The 27423-nt window shown below is 48.5% G+C and overlaps 1 protein-coding gene across 3 annotated transcripts in view; it reads right to left on the bottom strand.

Moving 5' to 3' along the window:
• RXRA (retinoid X receptor alpha) overlaps positions 1-27423 on the bottom strand; it is a 211324-nt gene that overhangs the window by 32402 nt on the left and 151499 nt on the right. For 2 of the 3 annotated variants that reach the window (XM_039506652.1, XM_039506654.1), the window contains exons 3-5: positions 23292-23442; positions 21471-21650; positions 2857-2913 (exon numbers count right to left, since the gene is read on the bottom strand). In XM_039506652.1, coding sequence (XP_039362586.1) covers positions 2857-2913; positions 21471-21650; positions 23292-23442 — 388 coding nt within the window. The remainder of the gene's footprint in view (positions 1-2856; positions 2914-21470; positions 21651-23291; positions 23443-27423) is intronic. The other variant, XM_039506653.1, reaches the window with a different exon arrangement.

The raw sequence follows: 27423 nt of genomic DNA, 5'->3' as shown, positions 1-27423 counted from the left end.
TTTTACTGGTAACCAGATTGATACATGGCCTGGGTTCTCCTCTCCACATGCACATTCGCTCCCATCGCCAGGGCACTCAGAAAAACGAGACAATCAAATCACAGCACATGTACCTCCCCTCCAGTTCTATGCACCATCTGCAGCTGTTAGTTTCACAGCACCGCACTTCCAGAGGAGGGATCTTTGCAGCAGAAGCTGCTCCTGAGCCCCAGATTGGGAAGCCAACTTTCTTGTAAGGCCTCAAAGCATCAGGACTTCACAGCAGCAGCCACAGCAGAGGGCTGAAGCTCAAATTGGACAGCCCCTTAACAACCATTCCAGCCCCATCCCTGTGGCCACCAAAGGCCCCATTCTAGCAGAATCTGCGCAGTTCTCATGCAGAGAGGAGTTGTGCGTGGCACCGAACAATGCTTCCTGCAAGCCCCTGCCTTGTATGGCAGCATGCAGTCGTTGCAGGGGGCAGGGCATAGTGGTGGTGGGATCTGCTGCCGTGCAGCTCTGCCCATGCTCTCCCCCACATAGTTGGCTTCAGAGCTGCAGCAGACGCTGCAGTCACTCCTTACCCTGCAAGTGAGTGGGGCAATTCCTCTCACTTTCCCCCATCCTGCAGCACTGCCTGGCCCCTCAGGCTCTGTGCTGGGCTCAGGGTATGCTTCAAAGGAGCAGTCCCGCAGCTCTGGAACCTTGCAGTGCCCCACCATGGGCAAAAGGCAGATGTGCCGCTGAGCTACAAAGCGGCGACCGGACCGCTCTGTCATAGCTGCACAGGGAATAATTAGCTCATCCTCGCAGGCTGTGTTATCGACTGGAGAGCTATTCCCTATTGATTCAGCAGTGGATGTTAAAGCACGTGTTAGCAAGTGATACTGCCGAGCCCCGAGTACGGAAATCAGTTAAGGACGCTTGTTAGAAATGCCGCAGGGTCCATTTTTTTTAGGTCAGCATTGCCAGCAAAAACAAACAGAACCAATCAAAGGAGACTTGTCCGCAGTGTGAAGGGGACGGAGCTGATTAAACCTGGGCGCTCGTGCCCCAGTGACCCAAAGGACACTCTTCATACCATCACTGTTCTGAATGTCCGGAGGAGACCAGGCAATGGGCTGCTATTTGCAGACATGCCAGGGGTGTTGCTGTTTTCCTCTCACCAATGCATTTTTAACTAGTGTTGAGAACATGCTTGGGGTGTCTGCTGCACATAGGTCACAGCAGGGAGACGACAGAGCAGCAAGTACTCGGCAGCATCTTGAGTGGTGTTCTGTGTGGAGCAGAGCCTACGCCCCTCAGATCTTTTGTTTATGAACGTAGTGCAGATGCAAGGTGAGGCCTAGTTGATGACTGGGCTTGGTGGGCGGAGTCTACAAGAACAAAAGGCCCGCCTCCTCAAGTGAGGGAGGGGCTACAGAAACCAGATATCAACGGAAAGAATGAACAAACGGCAATGGAAGGCAGGGTCAAAGGAAGGAACCAGAAGGCAACACCGAGCAAAAAATGCCAGACCACGGCTGCTGTTGCGAGGCGGCCAAAGACTCAGTGGATGCTTCCCAGGGGATCCCTGCTCGAATGCATGCATGGACAAGAGACTGGACTGCCAGGGGCTGGATCAACAGTCCTGTCAGCCAAAGTCCTCAGTTTATCCACTCTAATGGGCAGTGCAGACCTCCCAACACCGCCTCAGTCCTGACCTGCAGGGACCACCTCTGCGGATGGGAGACGAGCTCTGTCTCCATGGCCCATTCGTACTGTGGCTTCTCAGCTGAGATTGCCAACGGCTGAGCTACTAGCAGCCACAATATCTGTGATGCGTAGGCTCTGCACTGAGGCCTGCAAATGCATCTCACGCAGGCCACCAACAGCCGCCAGACGGAGGACGACTTTTAGACCCTGACCCAGAGATTTGTGCTGTTTTGCAGGTTTGGTGGTTGTTTTTTAAGACAAAAATTATCATCCCTGACAATAAAGAGGATCCTGTATCTCTAGATGTGCCCTGGCGAAGACAAATTACTGCTGTAAAATGATTACCAGTTACACAAGCGTGCAGTGTTGCTGCAGCCAGGTGGGTCCCAGGATATTAGAGAGACGAAGTGGGTGAGGTAATAAGTCTGTGGTTCAGAAGTTCAAGGAGAAGGTGAGAGGTAGAGAGAGGGAGAAACAGAATTTGCACTTTGCAAGAAGCAAGCAAACCTGAAGATGGGACTGAGTTTAACCCTTCGGTCCCAGGTTTCCTTAATGCAGACACCTCTTTTCCACTCCTTGCCTCCTTTTCCCTCTCCATTCTGGAACCCCAAGCTCTTTCCAGCGGTGATCTCTACAGTATTTTATCTGCTGCTAGTCAGCCGCGGGCGAGAACACTTCCCCCTCCCTCCCGTGCCTGGAGAAACCTAACCACAGCTGAACCTCGTCCACAGGAGAGCGATGTTCTAAACGAAATGCCGGTGTTTGGAAAGAGGAGGGGTCCGTTTGTTTTTTTAGGTGCAGAGAACGCAATGGGGTGGATTGAGCTGGGGGGGAACAGGAGGTAGCCGGGAGGGACAGCTGAGGATACAGCTGGATCGGCTAGTTTTGGGATTCAAGCAAATGGACTGCTTATTATCATGCAATCTGGGAGAAGGGACAAGTTCTTTAGTGGCTGTCAGGGAAGCTCTAGTCACGTAGACTTGGGACCCTGTTGCTGAATCTATTCCCTACTCCCACCTGGTCTAGGGGCTAGTCACGGGGGGAAAGGCACTGCCAGCTGACAGAGCACATAGAGCAGTTTGCGATTAGATGTTGGCGGTGGCTGTTTTAACTCTAGATATATAGATATAGAAACTTGGTAGCTGCATGGCAGCTTGTCTGGTAATATTGAAATGGGAATACCTTGTTCTTCTTGGCTTCCCAGAAGTCTTGTGGGCCGGGATGGATGGTGCTCCATCCCTGTAACAGAATAAAATTTAGAAACAAAAATCATTATATCGTTTGGTGGTCGCTGCTTTTTTCTTTCTTTTTTTAATGCTGGTTTCGTCTTTCCTTTATTTACACATAGTTGCAAAGTTTGGCTTATTTCAAAAAAGGGTCCCTCTCTACAAGGGGTGGGAGGCTGTTCCCTCCACGGGACACTATGCAATGACGTTAAGGGATCACTGTCTCAAAGTGTGTCAGTTGTGTAGGGAAGGCCTGATGAGATTGTAAACCTACTGTGGTGGCCTGGATCCTAGCACTTCTCAGTATTTTCTCAATGCAGCTGCAGGATGCCTCTGTCCCAGCACACTGTGCAACTTCTGTACATCTCGATAAAGGAATAGTGTGGGAACCAAAACTCTGGGTCAGAACACCACTGATACCAGCTCCAGATTTCGTGGCTAGTCCGGTCTCTATGATGGGGCTGAAACAAACCTTAGAGGTGAACCCCGCTGAACCTGGGGAGGGTTTGGATTCTGATACAGATGTTGCATTTCGGGCCCTTCTACTGTACACAGCACACCCAGCTCACACCCTGGGTAAGATCCTTCGTGGTTTTTCAGGGTACAGTGGCAACAACCCAACATCCCAAGGGAATGCCACAGCGCAGCAGCATGTCACTAGGCAGCACAACTGGCACGGGAATCATGTGGGGAATTGAAACAATACCGCATGGCAAACTGGGGAAAAGAATTCTCAGCTCCAGAGGGGCTAGTTGTGTGTCTCTCTCCGCTACATCACATGTGAGAGGTGAAAGACAAGACAGCGTGGTTCAGTGTACTGGGCCTCGGACTGGAATTCAGGAAACCTGCGTTCTGTTCTGGACTCTAACCTGCTGTGTGAAGCTGGCCAAGTTATTTCCCCTTTCTGGTCCTCGACTTCCCCCTCCAACTAGTCTGTCTTTCCTGTAAATTCTCAGGGTCAAAGACTAGTGCTAAATAAAAAACAAATAAACAATTGGAGATATACCAATCTCCTAGAACTGGAAGAGACCTTGAAAGGTCATTGAGTCCAGCCCCCTGCCTTCACTAGCAGGACTAATTTTTGCCCCAGATCCCTAAGTGGCCCCCTCAAGGATTGAACTCACAACCCTGGGTTTAGCAGGCCAATGCTCAAACCACTGAGCTCTCCCTCCCCCTGATATTACTGTGTATTGATCCACTAGGAATCTGATCTCAGTTGTCCCTTCTAGCCTTTACTGTAATAACAATAGTAATAATGAGCAAGGGGCTGCAGATCACGCCCTTTCCACTCTGCACAAAGCTACTGCTGATCAGAGCGGGGAAGGATTCAACCAGCCAAGCTGGGTCTGGAATCAGCGGATACCCCGTTTCGCGTCCCTCAAGACCAGGACCCCCATCTCATGAAAGGAGCCTTTTATTACACAGCATCAGCAGCATACTTTTGAGTACACTGATGCCCTATGAATCCGATGAGTGACTGAGAACTGGGAATTCTTTCAGTTTTAATATCCTTCCGTCAGGGGACACTGTATCATAAGAACGGCCCTACTGGGTCAGATCAAAGGTCCATCTAGCCCAGTATCCTGTCCTCCGACAGTGGCTAATGCCAGGTGCCCCAGAGGGAATGAACAGAACAAGGAATCATCAAGTGATCCATCCCCTGTCGCCCATTCCCAGCTTCTGGCAAACAGAGGCTAGGGACACCATCCCTGCCCATCCTGGCTAATAGCCATTGACGGACCTATCCTCCATGAACTTATCTAGTTCTTTTTTGAACTCTGTTATAGTCTTCGCCTTCACAACATCCTCTGGCAAAGAGTTCCACAGGTTGACTGTGCGTTGTGTGAAAAAATACTTCCTTTTGTTTGTTTTAAACCTGCTGCCTATTAATGTCATTTGGTGAGCCCTAGTTCTTGTGTTATGTTATCCTAGCTTTGTTGATTTAGTGGGGCTTTTCCATCTCTAATTAGGGTTAATCTGGGATTTGATTCAAATATATTTATTAAATGATTCTTTATTCAAAGTCAAAGTTCTACCCCAGAGTGGTACAAAACAAAGTAACTGTAATTAATAAAGCTGGCTGAAGAAACGTCAGTGGAACCATATTCCATTGGAATATGCAGTTCTGCCTAAATCAAAATCGTGCACAAAATCAGGTTAATTTTGTCAGAATTTCATTGAAGAGGAAAACTGGGGGAGGGAGGGAAAGTTCCAACACAGTACAAACAGCCCACTGCAACATTTCTGGAACAAAATCTTTTGATTTTTCATTTCGAAAAGACTTTAACAAAAAATTTAAAGTCAAAATCAACATGAAACAGTTCAATCAACCCAAAACAATTTTTCTTCTCAGAATTTTCTTTGCAGAGAATATGGAAATATTCAGTTTTTGCTCCAATTCAGAACAATATCAGATTTGGCAATCTCAAAATCCTTTGTGAAGTAGAACTTCCATCCTCCACACAGCACTAGTCATTAGCCACAAGAGAGAACTTTTTATGAGATTTCCTCTGACCTACAAGTACAAAGTCTACCAAGATCTTTACAGAGTATTTTTCGCAGCCATCCGTTGAGCCCATGTGATTTGGTCTGGTTTTGTTCTTAAGCAGCCAGTGAGAAGCAATGAAACAGAATAAAAGGTGGCTTCTAGGAAGATTCAAGAAAAATTACCCCCACTCCCTCCCATAATATTTCTCCTGATCACTTGAATAGGTAGATATTTTCTCCTTGCAGAGTGAAATTAATAACAAGACGCTATCTTTTAGAGCATGTGAATATGAACTACCACCATGAGGGGATGGTTGAGTAATAAATCCACCAGCTGCTAGAAAAGAACAAGAGGTTGACAATTAGAGCTTTAAATAGGAAAGGGAAAATATTGGTTACCACCTGTAGCGTCACCAACTCTTGTGATTTATAATGCGACTCATGATAATTCGCAATTATCTGAAAGCCCCATCTCCTGGAATCATGTGAATACACCAGAATCTCAGCTCTCAGTGAAAAAGAAAAGGAAGATTTTAGCCCTCATGGTTGCAGAGAAAAGCTTCAAATGTGATCCCTACAGGCTCAAAAATGAAAAGGCAAATGACTATTTGTATTATTATTACTAATAATCATGATTTTTAACCCCAATCTCAGTATTTGTGGAGCCTGACTCATGATTTTTCAGCACTTTTGTGTGGCAATATTGCACCGAAGAGCTAAGGTGTCTTCTAAAGAGCTGACGTATCTTCTGAGGTTGGGACTGAAGATACCTAAACCACTAGGACATAAGGTGCTCTGCCAGTGGAGTGAGGACCCTCCACTCTTATACCCTTCTCTCTGCCTGTGCCTTGCCCTCTGAGCTGGGAAGGGGCTGGATAACCAATTCCCAGACAAGTCCCCCTCTTAGTCAGTACTCTGAGATGAAACCTTAATGGTTCCCATCATCAGACCCATCAGTGCCTGATGCTCTTTAATGGGGGTGCATGCTAAGCACCCAGCTCAGTAACTCACCCAGTCTCTCACCTGTATTAACCCATCCTCTGAAAGGACTGTCCTGTTTCTGCTCAGTGAGGTCTGACAGGTGCCTCTACGCCAAAATGCAGCTCAGAACCCAACACCTCCCCATTCAACTGCATCAGCTGCAGTTGTGTCCTGGGAGCTGAGAGCAAAGGGTCCTGGGGGGTCTATGAAAGACCCGAAGACGTATGACTGAGCAACAGGTGACATGCTGCTGGAACGGAGAGGGCCAACAGGGAGGGTCTCTGATGCTGGAAAGCAGTGATTTATGACTGACTTATCCACAAGTTTCCATGGGGATTGCAGTGCCGATTCAATAGCCCTTTGGATGAGGTACTCTAAGAACCCCTCTGCTTAGGTCAGGCCTGAGACTGATGCCCAGTTTGTGTAACCTACCCATTGGTATCAACAATCTTGCTTGAGAATTCAGGCTACACTGGGCTCACTCTTGGCTGCTTTACCCGACTCCATGAGAAGCTTTGCTGTACAACTACGTTCATCTTTCCTTCACAGCCTTTTTGGCCATTTCAGTTTCAGGGGAGGAGGTCAGCAGGGAGGAAGATGTAACAGGCAAAGCCATTTCCAAGCAGGAGCTAGAAGATCTACTCCCCTCCTGCCTGCACATACCATTAAGGTCTCTCATAAATGTGGCACCACCCAACAGCAACGTGTGTGATGTTCCGTTCCACCACATGGACTTTGCATTCATGTCCCTGGGCACCGCGTCAAAGCCACCTGCCGTTTGCAAAGCCAGATTCAACGTCCCAAAGGGCTTTTGTGTCCAAGAAGAATTTTAATGAGGGAAGCAATGGGGACAAAAGGAGACTGGATTTTCCACCAGCAGAGTTGCCAGAATGAAGCATTTTGAGAGCCTCCATTAGTGCTAATATTACAGCATTTGTTTGTTTATTCAGGAAAAGCAACAGGCTATGGCAGCTTGTAATTACCACTTATCCTGCACTAATACAGATAAGCACTTTTTTCCAAGACGAAAATGTGTACTTATAGGAATAACAACATGGAAGGGGTGCTGCTATTTTCTCACGGTGCATTTTGCTCTCATCGAAAACTAATCTAATGGAATTGAAGCTTTTCATAGGATTCAGCACTCAATCCTGTTATGGGATGGGCATGATGTGAAAAGATAGATAGATGGATGGACAGAGAGATGGAGAGAATTTTTCTGTGGTAATGAAGTGAAATCTATTACGAAACAGATCTATCGTACAGCAGGTCAGAGGGAAATGTTTTTATTAATATAGTACCATTAGCTGTGCGTGGAGCTTTAGAGATATCTACAATCACAAGGACACGCTGATTTCAGTGGCAGTTAGGAACCTAATTATGCTTAAGGATCTGGGCCAAGGTCCCCGCCCACAGGGGAATAGAGAACTTCTGAGAAATTCTATTCCTGGATTCAGAACAGATTTTGGTGGTGCAGGGCAGCAGTCCAGTTGCTGCATAAAGTATTATCACACCCAGTGTTTAATCAACAACGGGGATTTTCACCTGGTTCTTCCCCCTCCTCAGCCTTTCCTTTCTCTCCTTTTCTTTTTCTTTTTACCAAGCCCTTCTGTTTCACGCCATCTCGTCTAACCACTCGTGTCTCTGCGTTGAGCTAGTTTCCAATCCCACTCGAACACGTTATTGCTGTTGCTTTCCTAGCTGTGACCAAAGCCACATGCTGCACTCTGGTGTGTGCACGGGGTATGAACGTGAGTTACTTACTTTCTAACCCGCTGTTCAGTGCCGGGGCAGGAGCAGGGATGCCCTTCTTGATGCTTAAACCCTATCCCCGTTCCGTGGTACGTTTCTTCTCCATCCACATCGCTCCTCCTCCTCTCTCAATCTCGCTCTCATATTTTTTAGCCCAATTCCCACTTTCAGGCTGAATTAGTATCAGAGCCATTACCAATTGCTTGGAAATACCCCAGGGAGATGCAATAGCTGCAGGTGCCACAGTTGAGCTACCACGTCACCTGGATCTTTGTTTGTAAAATGTCTCTTCTCACTACCCCATCAATCTGCCCTATTTTGCAAGATGCTTTTTTTTAATAGCATGTGGCCCTCTGACCATTGAGTGGAGAGGACACAACTGATTAGTGATCAAAGAATCATAGCGCTAAGAGATGGAAAAGGCCTGCTGGGATTTTCCCCCCCAGCAGTATGTTCACCAACCCATGATCTAGTCCAGTTTTAAATGACGCAAAAGACGGGCCTAGCAAAGCTGTTCCTCGGTCCCTATTTTTAACACAGACGCCCACATGTTTTAAGAAATGGCCTTGAGAGCTCTTGACAAACAGCCTCCTGTTCCAGGGGGACTTCGATTTATCGCCAATCAGCACTAAGGGCAATCAGGCCACTGTCCTTTGGTATTCGCAGACCAAAATATTACAACTGCCCAAGCACCTCCAAGAAGTCCACCAGCCATTGTGTGCAGGGACTGTTTTCCGGCAGCTGCCGTATGTTTGTTTGCAGACACCCTTGTGAGAATGGACTAGCCGTTGTTAAGGGACCTGGAGCAGAGTTTCAGGTGGTAAAGAGCCCGGAGGTTAATACTACACCCAAACACTCAAGTTCAGAAGAAAGCTTTCCCAGCTTTGGTAAGATCTCACAGTTCCACGTCTCTTGCTCCCAAACCCGAGACGATAACCAAGCATCAGTGGTCAATTCCCTCTCTAGGCTACAGATTGTTTCCTGGACACAACTGAATCGCACACATCCTGAACAAGTTTCTGATTGCTGATTGGCTGTGCCCACCCAGTCAATATGGTGAGCGAAGCGGCACAAGCTCTGTCCACCAGGCAGGGCTTAGGGTGCAGTACAGAATGCTGAGGGGGGAGGGGGAAGACCGGTCACTCATTGCCTTCAATAATGCCTGCATAAAGCTAGCAACACCGCATACAAAGGGAAGGGGAGTGGTCTCTGCGCAGACCCGACCATGTCTGGCCATGGTGGTTTGGTTATCATCTACCCGATCATAACAGATGATTCCCCATAAGAAGCAGATAAAATGCAAGGTCCCGTACGCTGGGGGAAAATCGCTCCCTGACCTCACATCTGGTGATTAGTTTAACCCCATAAATGTGAGCAAGGATGGCCTCGGTTACACCCCAGGACTGGTGTCCAAGCGACTGTCTAATCCATTGTCTCTTTCAGCTCTCCCCAGAATCTTGAAGCGACAGCACACGAACAGGGAGGCCACCCTGCTGCTCCTGCCCGAGAGAGCTTCTCTCGCTCTTTCAGCAGGGCTGCCCCCTGGGACCAAAATGCCACTGAAGACAAACAGTCTCCATAGAAATTCTGCACGGCTGTGCTCTGCTGCCGGAACTGAGCCATGCAGGGACAGAAAGCATGGGGGAATCTGGGGTGCTGGATTAGCCAAAGCCGTTCATGCCAGGGATTACATCCATCTCCATCACATGGGCAAAAGGCCCTCAGTGGATGATCGATGGGATGCACATTTTCTCTCTTGTCTCTCTCTCTTGCCCTAGTGCTGCCTGATCCTCTCCTGCTACCATCCCAATCTCTCAACTATAGTTCTACTGTGGAGATAAGGATCCACCGGGAGAGCAAATGAAAAAAGAAGACAATCCAGTGGTGAAGTGCATCCTTTCTGGACATTGCTATTACCAGCCTATCTTTGGTACTTACATAGCCCCATCGGCAGGAGAGCTCTGTGCCTCGTAACGTTTCTGTCCTCACAACATTCCTGTGAGGTATGAGTGCCTCCATATTACAGATGGTAAAACTGAGGCACGGATTGACTGATTAACTGGCTCAAGGTCACACAGGAAGTTTGTGGTAAAGCAGAAAATGGAACGCAGCTCTCCTGAGTCCCAGACTAGCACCGCAACCATTGGACCATCCAGCTCACTTCAGTATTTGTTTTAAGTCCCCTCACAGCAACTGTGAGCCAGCAGAACTGAAGTACCCAGCATCCCAAGGTATTAGTAGGAATAGACAGCGGCAGGAGCAGCATCCCCTCTCCTTTTGCAATACTTCCCCTCTCCTTGTGAGTCAGTGTCCTTTGCTGGCATCCTCAGGGCACAGCCTCAGGAATATTTAGTTTCCTCTCTAGCCTTCTGTGAGAGGGTGGCTGTTTTATTTATGGAGCGTTAGGAGGGACAGGTTATTGGAACGTATTGTGTTCTGCTGCCTTTTTTATGAAGTTAGGTGTTACCCATATATTGTTAGGAAACAGGCACTCTTTGACCCAGGAGTGCCTGTTTCCCTAAAAAATACAGTGGTACCCGAGTTAACTAATTCAGCCTTAGATTCCTTTTTCTTTGGCTTTTGAACCAAATAGGGCTTTATATTGCTGGAAATGCAAAAAAGTTGAGAAATAAAAAGTTAAATTGTAACTCTGTCCTGTAACTTGGACCCAAAATTTGTATGGTTTTTTTTTTAAGTTATGCAAAATCTAAAGTTAATAGAAATATGGTCATGATTTTTTTAAATGAAAAGGCTTTTTAAAAAATGGATTTAAACATCCCTCCTGCAAATGCTGCAGCACTGGGAAGCAACAAGTGAAACTGATGGTACACAAAAGTGAAAATTATTAATCTATTGTCATCAAAGTTGAGTGAAGCGCAGAATGTAAACAAACCGCATCAATAGTTAAAAGTAACACAGGAGCGCAGGTTAAGGAGACAGAGAGATGGATGTGATTTTTCAACCTGACAATAGTGTCCCTTTAAAGTTGTGTTATTATTAGAATTAGAATTTTTAATGGCATGGTTCGAAGAACAAAACATCAGACAGACAGAAGTAACAAACACATTAAACTGAAAGGACAGAATTTTGCAGTCTAAAATTACAGCTATAAATAATTTGTTCTCTCTTGAACTTTGTTCTTGCAGTAGGATATGGCCATTTGCCTGCTTTTATATTCATGCAGAACAACAAGCTGGAAAGCTGAATTCCCCATTTCTCTCTGGACTCCTTTCGCTCCCCACGCCCCGAGTCATGCCAGCTGCCACTTAAATGATTCGACAGGAGACAGCCAGGCTGTGGACGTCCCAGGATTTCCTGAGCGTGTGTGATTCGCAGGGGGGTTGATGCACAAGCCGGGGCATCAGGAGAAGGAGGTTAGGTGTGGGTCAATGGCAACTGTGTTACCGCAGGAGCTGAGCTCTGACTAAGTCATTTTAGGGTAGAACAAGGGGAAAGTTTGGTCACTATAAACTTAGTGATTTATTTGAGAAATTCCTAGGAGAAAAGGAGTCACAGAGAGGTCTCGAAACTGCAGGCAGAAGTAACTTAATGCGTCACTACAGCCTAAATCCATCCTCGGGTTAACTCCTTCGGTTTCAGTGGGCTAACAGCGAAGGGGGAGGGTGGAGCAATATGCAAACCGTACTGCAAGCCTTAGGAAATGTGCAGCGAGAAGACGGGGAAAGACATTCCTAGGCTGGGAAGCTTATTGAATGTTTAGAGTCAGGGATCACATAGTTTACAGGAGGGAGAATGCCCCTGGTCCTCAAAGCACCGCTGCTCTATTGTAGACTCTATGGGGCACGGATCATGTCTCTCTCTTTCTGCTGGCACCACGGGGCCCCGATCCTGAATGGACACATCTCTTTCCAAACACAAAGAAGGTAACTAGGCATGTCACTGGTTCATGCCTTTGGGAACGAGCGTGGGTTTCTTTTGCAGCAAGGCAGCTGGAACTTGCAGAGGCTGGCAAGGACTTTTCTGGTCTCGAGCTGGGGGAACAGAACACCCTGCTCGAGTGGTCAGAGCAGGGTGCTGGAGCTTAGCGGTAGCAGAGTCGGGATGCCAGGGCTGAAGCCGTGGCTTTTTCACTCGCGACGTAACGTGCCATGTGCACCAAGGGTGCACTATATAAATGTACAACAATAAAATCATAGTATAATCTGGGATGGTGAGTCCCCAGAATGAACAGATTGGGGTTCTCAGGACATGGGAAATGGAGAGAATTCTTGTGGAGTTGGGAACCGCTGGTGCCAATAAAGAGGTAAGTTTGTAACAGGGAGGGAGGGATGAGGGGGGAATATGGCCCTGAGCTTCATCTTGCAGCGTTCCCAACATCTGCACTGTGTGAGCTGTCCCAGGACTGCCAGAGGGAGCATGAGAAAGGGCTCCCGACTGGTATTTCCTGCTTGGTTTGTGCGATCGCAGCAGACTCTCCAGTATTGGCTGCAGTGGGATATCGTCACACAGGGACGCACAGCAAGGGAAAGGAGTGGAGTTTGCCCTATCTCCGGTGCTGCTTGGACGGCAAGCCTGCCGGAAGGAGCCTGGCCAGATTCCGTGTTATGCTCTGGACGCTGTGCTGCTCAGGCGGTGCAAAGCAGATGCCTACAGGCCATAGCTGGGTCAGCAAAGAAGTTTCCTGGTGGGACTCCTCAGTATGGTAAAGCTGGCAGAGACAGCTTCTTCGCCAGCCGCCCCACACACTGGCATGGGGGCATGGCCAGGGGTTGCTGGGAATGGCGGTGGGGAAGCTCCGTTCTGCTACACTGATTCTTTCCTGGCATTAGGTCCCTTAGGGATCTTCGGCTAGGGATATTGGTTAGAGCAGCTCCTACATGGTGGTAGTTGATGCCAGGATTGGGCCAGCACAGAATAAAGGAGCCGTAACTGGTTCCTTGATGCCCTCCCCTCATCCACCCACTGTACCAAGCAGAGTTCAGACACAGAGGGCATCTTGCTGTCCATCTCCGGAAAGGCACTGGGCCAGATCCTTAGCCACTCTGATTCACACCCGCTGAAGATCTGGCCCCCTGTGTTTATCTGCCACTGGAAAAGGAGCCCTCAAACCCCATTCTCAGCACCTAAGGACTGTCCATTTGGGGTTTCTGGTTTAGACCTAACGCCCCTGGGAAACACTGGGGTAATTTTAGAGGAAACTTTTGTGCATGCAAAGATAACAGAAGATGCTCAAGCTCATCTGAACTGAAGAGCCACTGCTCTTCCTTAAGGCCCATTCTCCAGGGTTCACTGCTTCCCCCCTTACTGCCTATTCCTATAGTCTTGTTTTCAGATTCTAACCAACCCAAAGTCACCAAGAGAGAAATCTAAGCACTGAAGATGCTGTGTGCTTCTTCCCAGCAGTGTCCTGCCACGGTGAGGCACTGCCTCAAAGAGAAGGCTAAAGACGGAAATAATGGATACTTAAAAAAACAAACCAAGCAAGCAATAATTATGGGCACGCACCCAGCTCCACCATGCTGCCTACAACGCCTGGTGTAGTTGGATAGGAAAGCCAAGCAGCATCCAGACTCGTTTCAAGTTCAATCAGAAGGATGGTGTCCACTCAGTGGGTTGAACGACACCTAGTACTTTCTATTGTATTTTCCCAGATCTAGGAGGGAAACATATCCCTCTGGTAAGTGGTAGATTACTCGGCTTGCTGCAGAGGAATATAAAATGGTACAGAACGTACAGGTCAAGATTTTGTACTAGGAGAGAGAAGGACAGAAACCTACCAGCCAACATTCAGGCTAACTATGATGAAATAGAATGTGATGGCCAGTAACTGCATCCATTGGGAGCATTTCAGTGGCACCTCCAGTAACACGTCGGTTAATCTTATTCAGAGAGCAACATTTATCAGGCAGACAAGACGGAGGGAGACAGCCAAACAAGAGAAATGAAGCTGCGGTTCTAGCCAACAGTGAAATGAATTCCAGAGATCAGGAGCACTTGAAATCCCTCCCAGAAGAAAGGTGCCCTTCTTTTGAACAGCTGTAAAGCTGCCAACCAATATGACTATGAGAAACTCACAAGGGGCCTAATCCATCCCTGGTGTAACTCCACTAAGTCATCAGAGACACATTTGTCTCAAGGGCCTTCACCCCTATTCCCACCTGCATGTTCCATGCACCCTACTGATATTTTTTGAAGCCCGCTTGGGAAGGCCACGTCTACCATTTCAGTAGAACATGTGGTTGTCAAAGAGCAAGCAAAATGCATGGTGGCCATGACTGAGGTACATGAATGTCTGTGCGGCCAATGTGAGAAGCAAAATCATTCTTAGACCCAGTGCTGGCTCCTGGCTATTCTAACGGCTCCATCCCTTGTTGAGATCACTCAGCTTTCCCCATTCCCAACACATGGCAGCTCAGCTCCTCTGGAGAGAAAGGGGTATTCCCCAGGCTCACCTCCCTCAGAGTGTGTCCCTGTGGACAGTGGTAGCATCACTTCCCAGCGGGCTGACTCTCTGACTTCCTGTCTCACACTGCACATTGATAGTGAATTCTCTCCAGATTGGCATTCAGACTAAAAGAAACCCTTAGTTCAACTACCAGCAAGACCCCCCGCAAGAGTCTGGCCGTGCACTGGAAAGTATTAACACAGGCTGTGAGAGGCTCCTTTCCAGAACACCTTTGACATTGGGTCACCCAGTTCAGAATAACGCCCTGGTTTTCTGGAAAGCTGGCATCAGGAACAAGAATTGATCTGGGCCAGTCCATGACAGTTGGGTGCACCAGTGTCTTTTTTTCTGCAGGCTGCAATTTTGGGAGAAAAGAAATTCAGCCCCTCTGGGGGGATGCAAGAGCCTCTTTTGGCCGCCTTCTGTGTAGGGGGAGGACCCACCTGCAGACTCCACTCCTAAGTTTGTGCTCAGATGGGCGCTGCTCGTCTGAGGGGGCCGATGTACAGGAGAGCTCTACCCTGGCCCGGATCAGTGTGAAGCCTCAGAGAAGCTATTTTCTGAATCTGAGCTCACAAGCTTTGCTAGTTCGCGGTGGAAAAAAGCAACAGGAGCTGCACTTTGCGGCAATGTACGTCTGATCCAAACAACAGAGACAGCATTGGTGATCACTGCTCACGGAGAAAGAGAAAAGGCAGGAGAGACAGTTCTTGAACCTGGGACTCTGGGCATAGTCCCAGACCATGGGGAGGGAGTCCATGGTATGGGGGAAAAGACTACCTCTACCAACTACATTCAAAATTCCAGTTATGCGAATATAAACTATCGACTACTCACAAATGTATTTACTGACTATAAGGATAAAAGCTGGAGAAATCTGTGGACGCAGGGACACCACGAGGTGGTAAAAAGGAACAGGAGAGGCATTGGCCCGTACTGCCTCTTATGCCCTCAGTCCGGCGCACGAGGTGAGCTACGGCGTATGTGACACCGTTTGTTAGAATTTCTGGACTCGAGCGCATGGGGCACATGCGCATCCAGGTGTGAAACGCGCATAGGGACTGGCACTTGAACAGTGGTTCTCAAACTTTTTTACAGGTGACCCCTTTCACATAGCAGGCCTCTGAGTGCGACCCCCCCTTACAAATTAAAAACACTTTTAATATATTTAACTCCATTATAAATGCTGGAGGCAAAGCAGGGTTTGGGGTGGAGGTTGACAGCTCGTGAATCCCACCCCCATGTAATAACCTCGCAACCCCCTGAGAGGTTCCAAACTCCAGTCGGAGAACCCCTGCACTTGAAGAAGAATAGAGAGACAGGGTGGGAGGTAGGTAATATTATTACTCTGTGTTATAGAGATGGGAAACTAAGGCAGAAAGAGATGAAGTGATTTGCCCAAGGTCATTCAATCTGTGGCAGAGTCACGCACTGAACTTAGATCTCCCAAGTCCCGGTCCATTGTTTTAGCCACAAGACCATCCTTCCTCTAAGTGGAGTCTTGTAGAGTGGAGTGGAGCCTGGTAGAGTTCCATTACTCTTCTCCCCACCATAGGCAGAAGCTCTTTGGGCGTGGGCTGTTCGCGGAGAAGAGACACACAACAAAACGATGCATCTTCAGGGTGTCCTTCTTTGCAGCAGTCATTAGCTGAGTGCTTATTCCTCCATCAATGCCACCTCCTCTCCCAGGCTGGCAGCACCAGGGATCTGTGTGTGTGTACGCATGTATATTATGGATTCAATTCAGAGCTCAGGGCTGAATTTGTTTCTCCAAGCATTGAAAACGGACGTCAAGGAGTGAGAGCTATACTACTTGATCCAAATCACTAACCCCACCACAATATCCTCTGCATTGGTGAAGCTCTCTAGATGGTAACCTTAGTTTTGGTGAATGTCTGATACTTAGCGGAAGACGAAGTGCAGAAAACAAAGGCTTGTGCCGCTGGCAGTAATTTATATGGCAAACAACACTTTCAGTTAATCATTTATTGCAGCTTCTGTGTCTCAGAATCAATAAGGCAAGTGCACCATGGATATTAGCATCGATATCCTACTTAAATTTATCAACAGGCAGCCTTGAGAAGAGACTTAAATGCCAGAAGAAATGTTCCATTTATATGCTTTTCCTCCCTTAAACTAATAACTAATAACAAGCCTTAAATTTTAACACCAGGCCCAGAGTACAGACAATTTGATCCTTTTCATTCTAAACTTCAACCCTCTTGCCTTTTGCTGTTGCCAATGATATAAAACACAGGCTCTCCTAAGCTAGCTCCCCAGTGCAGAGCTTCTGAATCCTTCCCATGCTGTCAGACATTGCTTAGGGCATGAACAAGGCTATGCCATCTCTGTCTATCGTGAGCTGCTCTTTGCACTTCCTCTGAGTTCAGTCCCATAAGTTTTCCCTCTCTGAATACTCTTTGACAGAGGGATTCTTAGGGCCCGTCCCCTTTTGTGTCTTCCACCAGCTGTTTAATGGCATGCCTGCACTTAGGCTCCTTAAATAAGCATGTTTCCTTCCTCAGCTATTTATATAAGAGGGTTTTTCCTCTTGCATAAATTTCCATTATTGAAGTGTGGCTTACGTCTCTCTCACTCCCCATATTGATTCCCTGGGTCACAACATTATTCTCCTTCCCCACGTGGGAAATGATTTACCGTTGTGTTATTCTTCTGTTAGAGAGAGAGATCTTGGTAAGAGGGTTTTACCGCACGTCCCTGGCATATAAATACCGGTGGGGCGACAGGAATCAAATATTTATTTCGGTTGCCATAAATGTGGTCTCCGGAGCAACATATTTTGAATGGAATTAAGGCCCATATCACTGGCTTTATTGTGAATAAGATGTAGCTGTTTAGATTAGGAGAATGGACAAATGGGACTGGATCACACAAATTAAACCAGCCCAAAACTTCAGCCAAAACTAGAGCTGAGGAGGAGAGGAGGGGAATCAAAGAGAACATGACTGTACAGATCAGCTATTGAGTATGATGTCACGTCACAATGAGCAGGCAATAGATGAGGGAGGAAGATGCAGTGAGGAAGAGCAGATGTTGGAATGTGGTGCTGGTAGGTGAGATGAGCAATGGGAAAAGTGAGTTGGGAAGAGGTCTCAGATGGGAAATGGGCAGAAGGGAACCAAGTCACAGCAAAGGCCTCATTCTCAAAGATGCAGGCTCAGAGTTGCGTGTGGAAAATATGTATGGATTTGCTTTGCGCACAATTATTGCACCTATATACGCATATGGCCTCTGATGCGTCTGTGGGCAAATGGCCAGATGTGTATCTCACATGCAAATGGTCAATTCCCTCTCTCCACTGCAGTAACCGCATGAGCAAATTCGGTCAACAATTGCATGTGCACTCTGCATGCATAACTGCATCCATGAACTTTTGAAAACCAGAACCATATCCAACTGATTTTCAGGAATAAAAAAAGTGAAAAGACTGCTCCAAAATGGGCAGAAGATGCTTCTTGCAACTGTACATCTGAGCCAGATGGATGGCTCACTTATAGACAGTTTTTACCCACAGACTTCAAAATACTTTACAAAGGAGTATTATTATTCCCATTTCACAGAGAGGGCAACTGAGCCACAGTGCAGTGCCAAGAACAGAATCCAGGTCTGTTATCAGCATGGCACCAAATAGCTTTTTACTATGGGTCAGATCAACTTGGGATAGTTCAATGGAAATCAATGGAGCTCTGTTATGCTGATTCACTTCAGCTGAAAATCTAGCCCCGAACGTCTACTAATCACATATGCTAAACACAAAGACTTTCTCCTCTTTCTCCTACTCCTCCGTAATATACACACTGCACTATAAGATCAGTCTGTCAGTAGTGCGTGAGTTCAGTTCTAGGGTTACAAAGGTCCCATCTGTCACACTTTTAAATAATTGGCTGATTATTATGGATTCATTCGGTATACGTTGTGATAATGTTAATCAAGATGAATTAATAGAGTCCTCACACAGATGGCATACAGTATGCACTCCCTAGGGAATTCCACTGCCGTTTAGAAATTAATTAATGGACCTATAATTTTACAATGGCGCTGCCCGGGCAATTGCCATAATTGTAGGAATTTAATAGTCACCTGATTTACAGGATGTCAGTTCAGCAGAGCCAACAGAAAGAAAACGAGAAAATCCACAGATCACCATGGGCAAGCAGCTGGGTCCATCGTCTGAGCATCAAATCATTTCACTTAAATCCATCTGCAACAGCGGCAGGCCCCACGCCCACTGGGTGCTGCCTCCGTTTCCCCTCTGACTCGCTAATGGCTGCCCACACAACCACATTTCAAGGAACATTCCCCTTCTTGGGGCCAGGTTTATTAAGACACAGCAAGACAAAGAGTTCCCTCAGCCGTCCCAGGCGCAAGCCGTTCCTTTTCTGTTCCTGCCACCACTCGACTCCCCTGGAGCCCAGCCCAGTTCCCCTGGCCAGGCTAAGCGAGGCGTCCTGCTGATCTGAACCCACTGAGCCACTCCTGGGCCCTAGTTCACTCATCTCCAGGAACTCCTCCAGTCCCAATCCGGACCCCAGCCACTGCCCTTCCCCACCCAGGCACCTGCCCACTGCACGAGCGCCCTGCACCAGGTCTCTCACAGTATATTCTCCTTCCTGCTCTGAGGACAGCACCTATTATACTCGGTGCCAACTCTGGACTTCTGACACGTCATCCAGAGCTCTGGGAGAGACAGGGTTGATTCAGGACATCGCGTGCTCTCTCCTTCTCTCTGTTGTCTGTCAGGAACACACCTACTGTGCCGTCAAGTCAGCATCCCCAGGGGACATTGGGGGAAGCTCAGGAAACCAGCCTCAAAGCTGGCTTTACCTTCTGACTGTGAGGGAGGGCTGTCATCTGTTTGCCCCTTCAACAAGAAAACAAATGTGACTCGCACCCTTTCTGCCGCAGCCCGACATGGGGAAGATGCAGACTTGTTGCTAGCGTAGAGAGGGATGCTCAGATTTCTAACATTCCCGTTAAAACTATAGCGCCCTAAACAAAATGGTCTGGGACACACACACACACACACACACACACACACACACACACGTCTAAAACATACCAGAGGTACATTCTGTGTCTGATTAAGACCATATATGTATATCTTATACATGGTTATCCCGTGATAAAAAAAAAAGTCCTTGTATAAAACCCAGAACATCTGCCAGAGTTTCCAGCCCTCCTCAGTGCAAAACATAGCACACTCCCCTCCGGAAATCTCTACTCCGGACACCCAGGGTTGAGTCTGCTGGGGTGAGGAAGGTTCCCTTTAGGAATTCAGTACTCTGCAGTTTGCTCTCTCTGGAGAGCTAACCCTTTCCCCCTAACCTCATCCAAATGCCCTTTTAATCAGTTGCCTTTGGAACTCCAAAGCATCGCAAGCAGAGATGGCTTTGACATTTGAAGAAGCTGCATGTGTGGGTCCTTATATGACCCCGTAAATCAAGCATGTCAGGGTTTGTTAAACACTAGACACGGCTTCAGCGCTGCCCTATTTAGCTAACGCTCTTCAAAGAGACACATCCTGCAGCTTTGCTCTCCCACGACTATTGTGACACCGCAGAACAGAGAGCAGTAAAGAAGCAGATTTATGTGCCAGTCAGCACAGCAGATGTGACTCAGATGATGTAATGACTGCAGATATCAGTGACTAGAGTGATACCAATGGAGGATTATTTACATAGTCGCTCTCAAGTCATAAGCACACACCGACCAACGCAGCGTTCATGAGCCATTGTCAAGTCCAAAATTAAATTTCAGGAGGGGGGAAATTTTTACAAAAACTAAAAAAAAAAATTTGTCATGATTATTCTTCCTCATTGAAAAAACAGAGTTTCAACAATACTGGAAACTCAAACACAACAGCACAGGGCAAGTTCATAGGAATCAAAAGTAAAGGTAACTATAAAGAGAAAATGAAACTAACCAGCCTAGTTCAGGCTTGTGCATGAGAAATAAATTAGGCGGATAACATTCTTCCAGTTTTCCTAATCTAAAGTGCTACAGGGAAAGCATTTTATTAAACACACGATTTGTATCTTGACAGTGTCCCATTTAATAATCGGCACCAATTTCCCAGGATTTAACATCATTTCAGATCAGGTTATCTGTAAAAGGAGGGCCAGATCAGATTACAGAGCTTGTCACCCAACATATATTTAATCCAAGAGCCTTGTACCCAAAATGTAGTCCCGCATTCACCCCTTGATATGGGCTTTGCAGCCTTCTGAACGTGGGAAAAGAAAGATTTTTAAAATCAAGGCAAATCTATATTTTTCTGTTGCCTTCCTCCATGCCACTGGACAATCGCATCCGCTGCTACCCGCTCTCGCTTTGCTTCACCCCTTTGAGACGAACACCATGCCTGCACCTTCGAAGCTTTGCTTGGGCAGATTCACACCCAGTAATATCATGCCACGAAGTGTAACCTTGCTTAGGCCTGGGTAGCCAGAAGAATCTGATGAGGATGCTGCTCCTTACGAGAAATAAAAGCGGCACTCTGGCAATGGAAGCTGTTCAGGCACATTCTATTGCTGGTGAAGGAACTAAGTGAGTTACTCAGGGCAACAACTTCCTCTCAGACACACATCTGGCCTGATTCCTCCATGGCCTTGCACCTTGCTACCGGTCACTGTCGAGCGAGCATAGAATATACGCAAGAGAGACGTGCACAGGGGAGAAAAATCCACCCTTTACGTAGCAGAAAACAACATGGTTAGGACCCAGGAGCAGCAATTCCATAGTGAGATCATTGACATATATTCCTGGCTGCATTCACAATTAGCAACAAAAGGGGCTAAAGGCAGGTTTGGTGCATGTTACGTTGCAGGGCTAGAAACAGGAGGGAGGAGTGTACCTGAGCACCCGCCGGGTCCACTGCACCATGCCTGCGGGCTTAGGGGAGGTCACTGCTCTGTCTGCCTTACCTTCTCGCTTCATGCCCATCGCCAGACACTTCTGATACCGGCAGTACTGGCACCGGTTCCGCTGGCGCTTGTCAATCAAGCAATCCTTATTGTCGCGGCAGGTGTAGGTGAGGTCCTTCCGCACTGTGCGCTTGAAGAAACCTTTGCAGCCCTCGCAGCTGTACACCCCGTAATGTTTACCTGCAGGGGATCGAGGGGGATGAAGAAACACAGAAATCATGCAGACCCGCTGAGCAACAAACAGGTCACCTACCTCCCTCCCCTCCCCCCAGCCCTCTTACTACTTCTCCTCTGGGTTTTTTAATTACCTGAGGCCTTGTCTAGCTTAGGATTTGAAGGGGGGGTCAGGCTTTATCTTGGCCAAATTAGCGTGTGCTAATATACAATTGCTTTGTCTCACCTAGGGTTTTAGACTGTTTAATGTGATCAAGCTAGCTAGCTCAGTCTAGACATCCCTGTCTGGACAAGGTCCTGACCACTCTTTATTCATCCACAGAAGAGGTACAAGGTCCAGGCAAGCTTCCCCCACGTTGCCCTGGCAACCTGCCTCAACCATCATGTTTACCATCATGTCCACTGGTCATGGGTCAAACCCAACTGGAAGTACAGGCCTTGCCACAACCAGATGACAAACTGTCCCTGTCCAAACGGGCTGCAAATCATGTTTAACATCATGAGCCACAGTCGTGTTCTAACAAAACCTAATTTCCAAGTGAAGACCACCTTCTCCTATATAGTCACGTGGGCACAACAGAGAGCAAAATTTGCCTGGAGAGAAACACAAGCAGGGAGCCCACTGTGATAAGAGTTAAAATGTCATGAGAACAAAGGGAATTAACTCATGTTACTTTACAGAGTGGGGATAATCAATCAGAAGTGTCTCTTTGATCTGCTACTCTCTGAGAAGGTCATCACGGGATAAAAGGACGTGGGAGAAGGAAGGATATGGGATAAAAAGGCTACGGTCAAAGGAGGAGCTGCACTGCTCCAGTGGTAGCCAATTTCCAATATCTAATGATGCAACCAGCGGCTAAGCAAAGGTTGAGGCAAAACTTCACCTGTTCCCCACACCAAGTTGTTCTCTGAACACAGAGGAATCTGCCAAGTTTCACCTGGCTTGTGATACCAGATCAGGCTCCCTGGGGTGGTCTGCAAGCCGAGTCTCCCTCTGAGTGAACCTGCTCTGAGCAGAGCGGTGGTACGGGCACCCTCAAACTGTTTTCAGCTGTGGTTGAGGATATTCCACACAGCCCTGCCACTCAATTAAATCCAATCCCCTCCGGCATAGCCGCAAAAGGGGTGAAGGTAGGGCTGCTAATTGGGAACATCCCCCCCGCATTTTCCTCAGGTTCCGTTTCTGCTGCTCCAGCCCTAGCTGGTTGACCATCAATCTCCAGGAGCAGGGGAAGGAGACGCTCGGAGGTTAAGGTTTGGGATGGCTCAGAGCACTTGGCATGGAAGAGTGAAAGGCTCCCCCCCGGACGCTGCTTTGTCTTATCTCTTCCTATGGCACTTTCAGAAGCTGGGGGATGTCTTTAAAGTGATTGCTCCCAGTAGCCGGGTCACAAGACCATTCGGCTCTTTGTGCCCTGATGGGAGGGGGGACATGCTGCATATTCTCTCCAAGGCAGGACACAGGTGGGGAGAGAAGCCAGGTAAAACCAAGGCGTTACATTGCTTTGGCCCAGGGGGCGAAGACATGTGAATGCTCCTGGTGGATAACCCTAACCCTAACAAATAAAGACCAGGAAAGGGGATTCTCCTTCCACCAAGGTCCACCTCCCTGATCCCCTCCCCCATTTGCCATCTGGGGGGTTTTACCTGAAGATCTGTCCCCACAGATGGCGCATATGTGCTTGGTGAAGGAGGCCATGGTTCCTGAGGGGTGCGCTGGCACTTTAAGAACTCCATTGAGACCCAAGGGCGGTTTAATGTCTTCTGTGCTGCTGATGGGGTTCATCGGAGAATTGAGCTGTGCGGAGGGAAACACAGGGAAAGTGGTTATCACCGAGCAGAGGATAAAGGCAAGCTGGGGGGAGGGGTGCTGTACATAAACGTGGCATCCTCCCACTCAGGTCTGGCCCTTCACCCCGAGCTCAGGTGTCTCCAAATGCCACTCAGGGAGCCCTCAGTTAATCTGCAGAGAATGGGCAAAGTCATGCTCTCCAGAGTTGGGATCCGCTTTCATTCCTGGAAGTGGAGGGAGGGTTATGAATCTGATCCTTGCGAGCGAAGGCACCCAGTACCAGCAGCGCATGCTGCATCAGTGGAGAGGTGGGGCGCCCGCTCCACCCCCCGTGGCTGGGGGCGGGCTCTGCTGCCTAGGAGCCAGTGGGCTGGGTGTGCAGCCAGGGCGAGCCATGGTGGGGATGCTGGCACTGCCCGAGAGGCCCGAGACGCTGGATGGGAAGTGACGTGGCAAGCAGGTGCTGGACAGCCCTAACTCCAGCCTGCTACCCAGCCCCAGCCATGGCTGCCACCCCCCAGCGCACTGCGCCCCCCGGGCAGTCTGAGCTGGATGCCGCGGGCCAGGCGCTGCCGGCAGTATCCATTAGACCACGTGGCTGCCCTATACTAGACCCTTACCGACAGCCATGGGAAGCTGGGAACGCCTGGCTGCTGCAGATGATTCCATCTACGCTGAGAACGAGGGTGGGAGAGAGCCCTCCAGAAACCCGAGAAAAGAGCCCAGGGTGTGGGCTGGTCCCTTCGGGCATCGCCCCCCTCCCAGCCAGGATCCCGGCTGTAGCCTCAAGACCCCACCGCTCGCAACGCGCCCAGCAGCAGCCGCCACGCCACCCCTGCAGGCAGGGCCAAGCAGCCCCTGAGCTGTGGACTCAGCAGGTGAGGGCCCCTGCAGGGCTGAGCCCGTGGGGGGAGCCACCCCCCAGAGGCTGAGACCTATGGGTAGAGCCCTGCGCAGTTGTATCCGCATCCGCTCCACTATCCGCCAAAACGGTCTGTGGATATGACACAGATTCGCAGGGCTCTGCCACAACCGATGCAAAGTTCTTGCAATTGCACACTCAACCAATGTGATGATCTGGGCACCATTCACAGCCGGGGAAGGAGCCAGACGGGGCCTCACTAACCTCAGAGCTGACTCTATTCTCCCAGTCTCGACTCCCACCCTGACAATTGCGCCAGACTGAATGGTTGCACCAAATCGGGTGTGACATGGAAAATGTCCTTAGTAGGCATGATGCTAGCTTGAAATACCCAGTATCTTTTGAGCCAAGACAAGGATTCGAACACAGATCTCCAGAGATCACTAATCCACTGCCCTGGAAAAAGAGCGAGCAGCAAACACCCAAGCCCACTGTAATCAGCTGACAAGGGCAACTCATCCCTGCAGCAGGATAAAATCCTGCCTCTGTGAATATGCAGATCACAGGCTTCATGTTACAAGGGGAAGGGGCCAGGGGTCCAACGAATCCTTCCATAAAGCCAGGGAAGCAGTAAGAGCTGACACCACTGTCTAATACGCTAGTCCCATAAACCACTGTTGCCGGTTGATTTAATGGGAAGGCAAATTCCTTTCCTGCTGCCAAATTTCCGCCCACCTCCGCAGGAGAGCCCTTATCTAAATGTGTTAGGAAGATTCCCCCTAATGCCGCCTCAGGACGCAGAACAGAGAAAATGATTTGCAGTGATTATATGTGGGAGCACCCCGGCTGAGATTGCCTGCATGGATGATGAAGACCAGGACACCACAGTCTGGCTGATTTAGACCCTGGGATTTATAGAGCATCTTCTAGTGTTATCTCTTGAAGGGAAAGATACTTAGTGAATGGCTGCAGGTCACAGATACTGGAGGGCTGGAATTAAGGATCTGGGGTTGTGTAGGGCCCCTCGCCTCAATTTCTTCTTATGTTCCCTCCGCAAATCCCCTTGACTTCTCTCTTCCTTGTCCCCTTTCTTCTACTTACTCCATCCCCAGCAGGGTCAGTCAGAAAGTGTTAGAGAGGTTTAGGTAGCTCTCCGGATGTATAGCATCAAACACGTCAACCACTAGCATCATAGTATGTATCCCTTGTGAAGTGTTAGTTACATGGAAAGTATTATGAAGTCTCAGTACGGGGTAGAGGTGGAAACAGAACTCGGAGATGTAAAGTATGATATTTAATCCAGCAGACCATGCGACTTTGGTGATTTGGAATGATTTTGCAGTAGACAGACTGAGACGAAAGCACCGTCACTCCTATCCTCCTCCATACTATCTCTCTCTCTCTCCCCATCCACCCCCTCTATCTATCTATCTATCATAGGTACTTATATGGGCCTCATCACTACAGTAATTCATGATCTTTAATGTACTTCTCACATCAGCCCTGCGAGGCGGGGCAGTGCCATTATCCCCATTGTCCAAATATGGAACTGAGGCACAGAGAGCTGGAGGGTCCGTCTACACAGCAGCAGGGAGGTGTAATTCCCAGCTCGGGCAGACGTATACTTGTTAGCTTTGATTGAGCTAGTGCCTAAAACTAGCCGCGTGGCCACAGGCGAGCTGCCAAGCAGGTGCCCAGGACTCTGGACTGGACTGTGCTTGGACAGCTAGCCCATGGCACTCAGGCCCACTGCTCTTTTTAGGACAGTAGCTTGGTCAAAGGTAGCACGTATACATCTATCCAAGCTGGGAATTACGCCTGCCAGTCGCAGTGTAGACGCAGCACAGAAAAACCCACAGTTGGCCTGTGCCAGCCAACTCAGGCTCACAGGGCTGTTTCACAGCTGTATCGATTTCCTGCTCGGGCTGCAGCCCAAGCTCTGGGACCTTCCCACCTTGCAGGGTCCTAGTGCCCAGACGTCTACACTTCTGCAAAGTCAAACAGCCCGAGTGAAACAGCCTGAGCCCGGCTAGCCCAAGTTGGCTGGCACGGGTGAATTGTGGGTGTCTAGTTGCTCTGTGGACATACCCTAAGTCAGTGGTTCTCAGCCTGTGGTCTGCGGATGCCCACTATGTCTTAGATTTCTAAAAGGGGCCGCACCTCCATCTGAAATTTTGTAGGGGTCCACAAATGAGAAAAGGTTGAGAACCACTGCCCTAAGTGACTTGCCCAAGGCCACACAAGAAGTCTACAACAGCACAAGGAGCTGATCCCCAGTCTTCCAAGTCCCAGGGTAGGGACTGCTGGTCCATCCTTGCTGTTATGAGCACTAGGGATCTCATGCACCAAAGTCGTCTTTTGTTTTTAACAATCATCTGGGTGGCGAAAACATTTTGTGCAAAATTCCATCGTGAAGGAAACAAAGCTCTTCAGGCTGTGTGTGTCACAAACACCAGCGGGAAATAGGCAACTTACATCTGAAAAACCAACCCCTGCCGCACCACCACCAAATCCCTTTCGTTGCAGATATTTTGCCTGGCCTCTCATTCATTCATTCTTGCTATGAACTGCTCTGCACTTCAGTCCCTGGCGCATGAGGATCTTAGCAACCAGCATGGCGTGGGGAGGGGAGGGGGGAATGTGTACATGTCATCATCTCAGAAGGGACCGAAGAGAGAGTATGTGGTGGGAAAGGAAGGGAGGATTCCCGCTCTTATCAGGCTGACCAAATGCCTGATGTGATGCACAGCCCGTGGCTTTTCAATCCACTGTGCTGGGAAAGCACCACACAGCTCTCCACCCGCAAGACACAGATGACCGTTCAGATTCTGTTCAGGCACTGTGAGCCTGATCCAAAAGCCATTCCAGTCAATGGGAGTCTCTCCATCAGCTTCAATGGGCTTTGGATCAAGACATGTGATCTTACAGTCAAATTCTGCTCTCAGTTTCTCGAGTGTCAGCCCAAGGAAAAGCTGCTAAAGTCAACAGAATTACTCCAGACTCACCCCTGAACCCCTGAGTGTAGAATTTGGCCCTTAGTATGTTATCTAATACACGAGACTTCTCCCAGCCTTGCAATAGATGCAGGAATGGAGAACACTGAGGTTCTCATGATGTTTCTGCCC

This window comes from Mauremys reevesii, linkage group 19 (assembly GCF_016161935.1).
Source record: "Mauremys reevesii isolate NIE-2019 linkage group 19, ASM1616193v1, whole genome shotgun sequence".
NCBI lineage: Eukaryota > Metazoa > Chordata > Testudines > Geoemydidae > Mauremys > Mauremys reevesii.
This window is presented reverse-complemented; position numbering and strand designations above follow the sequence as displayed.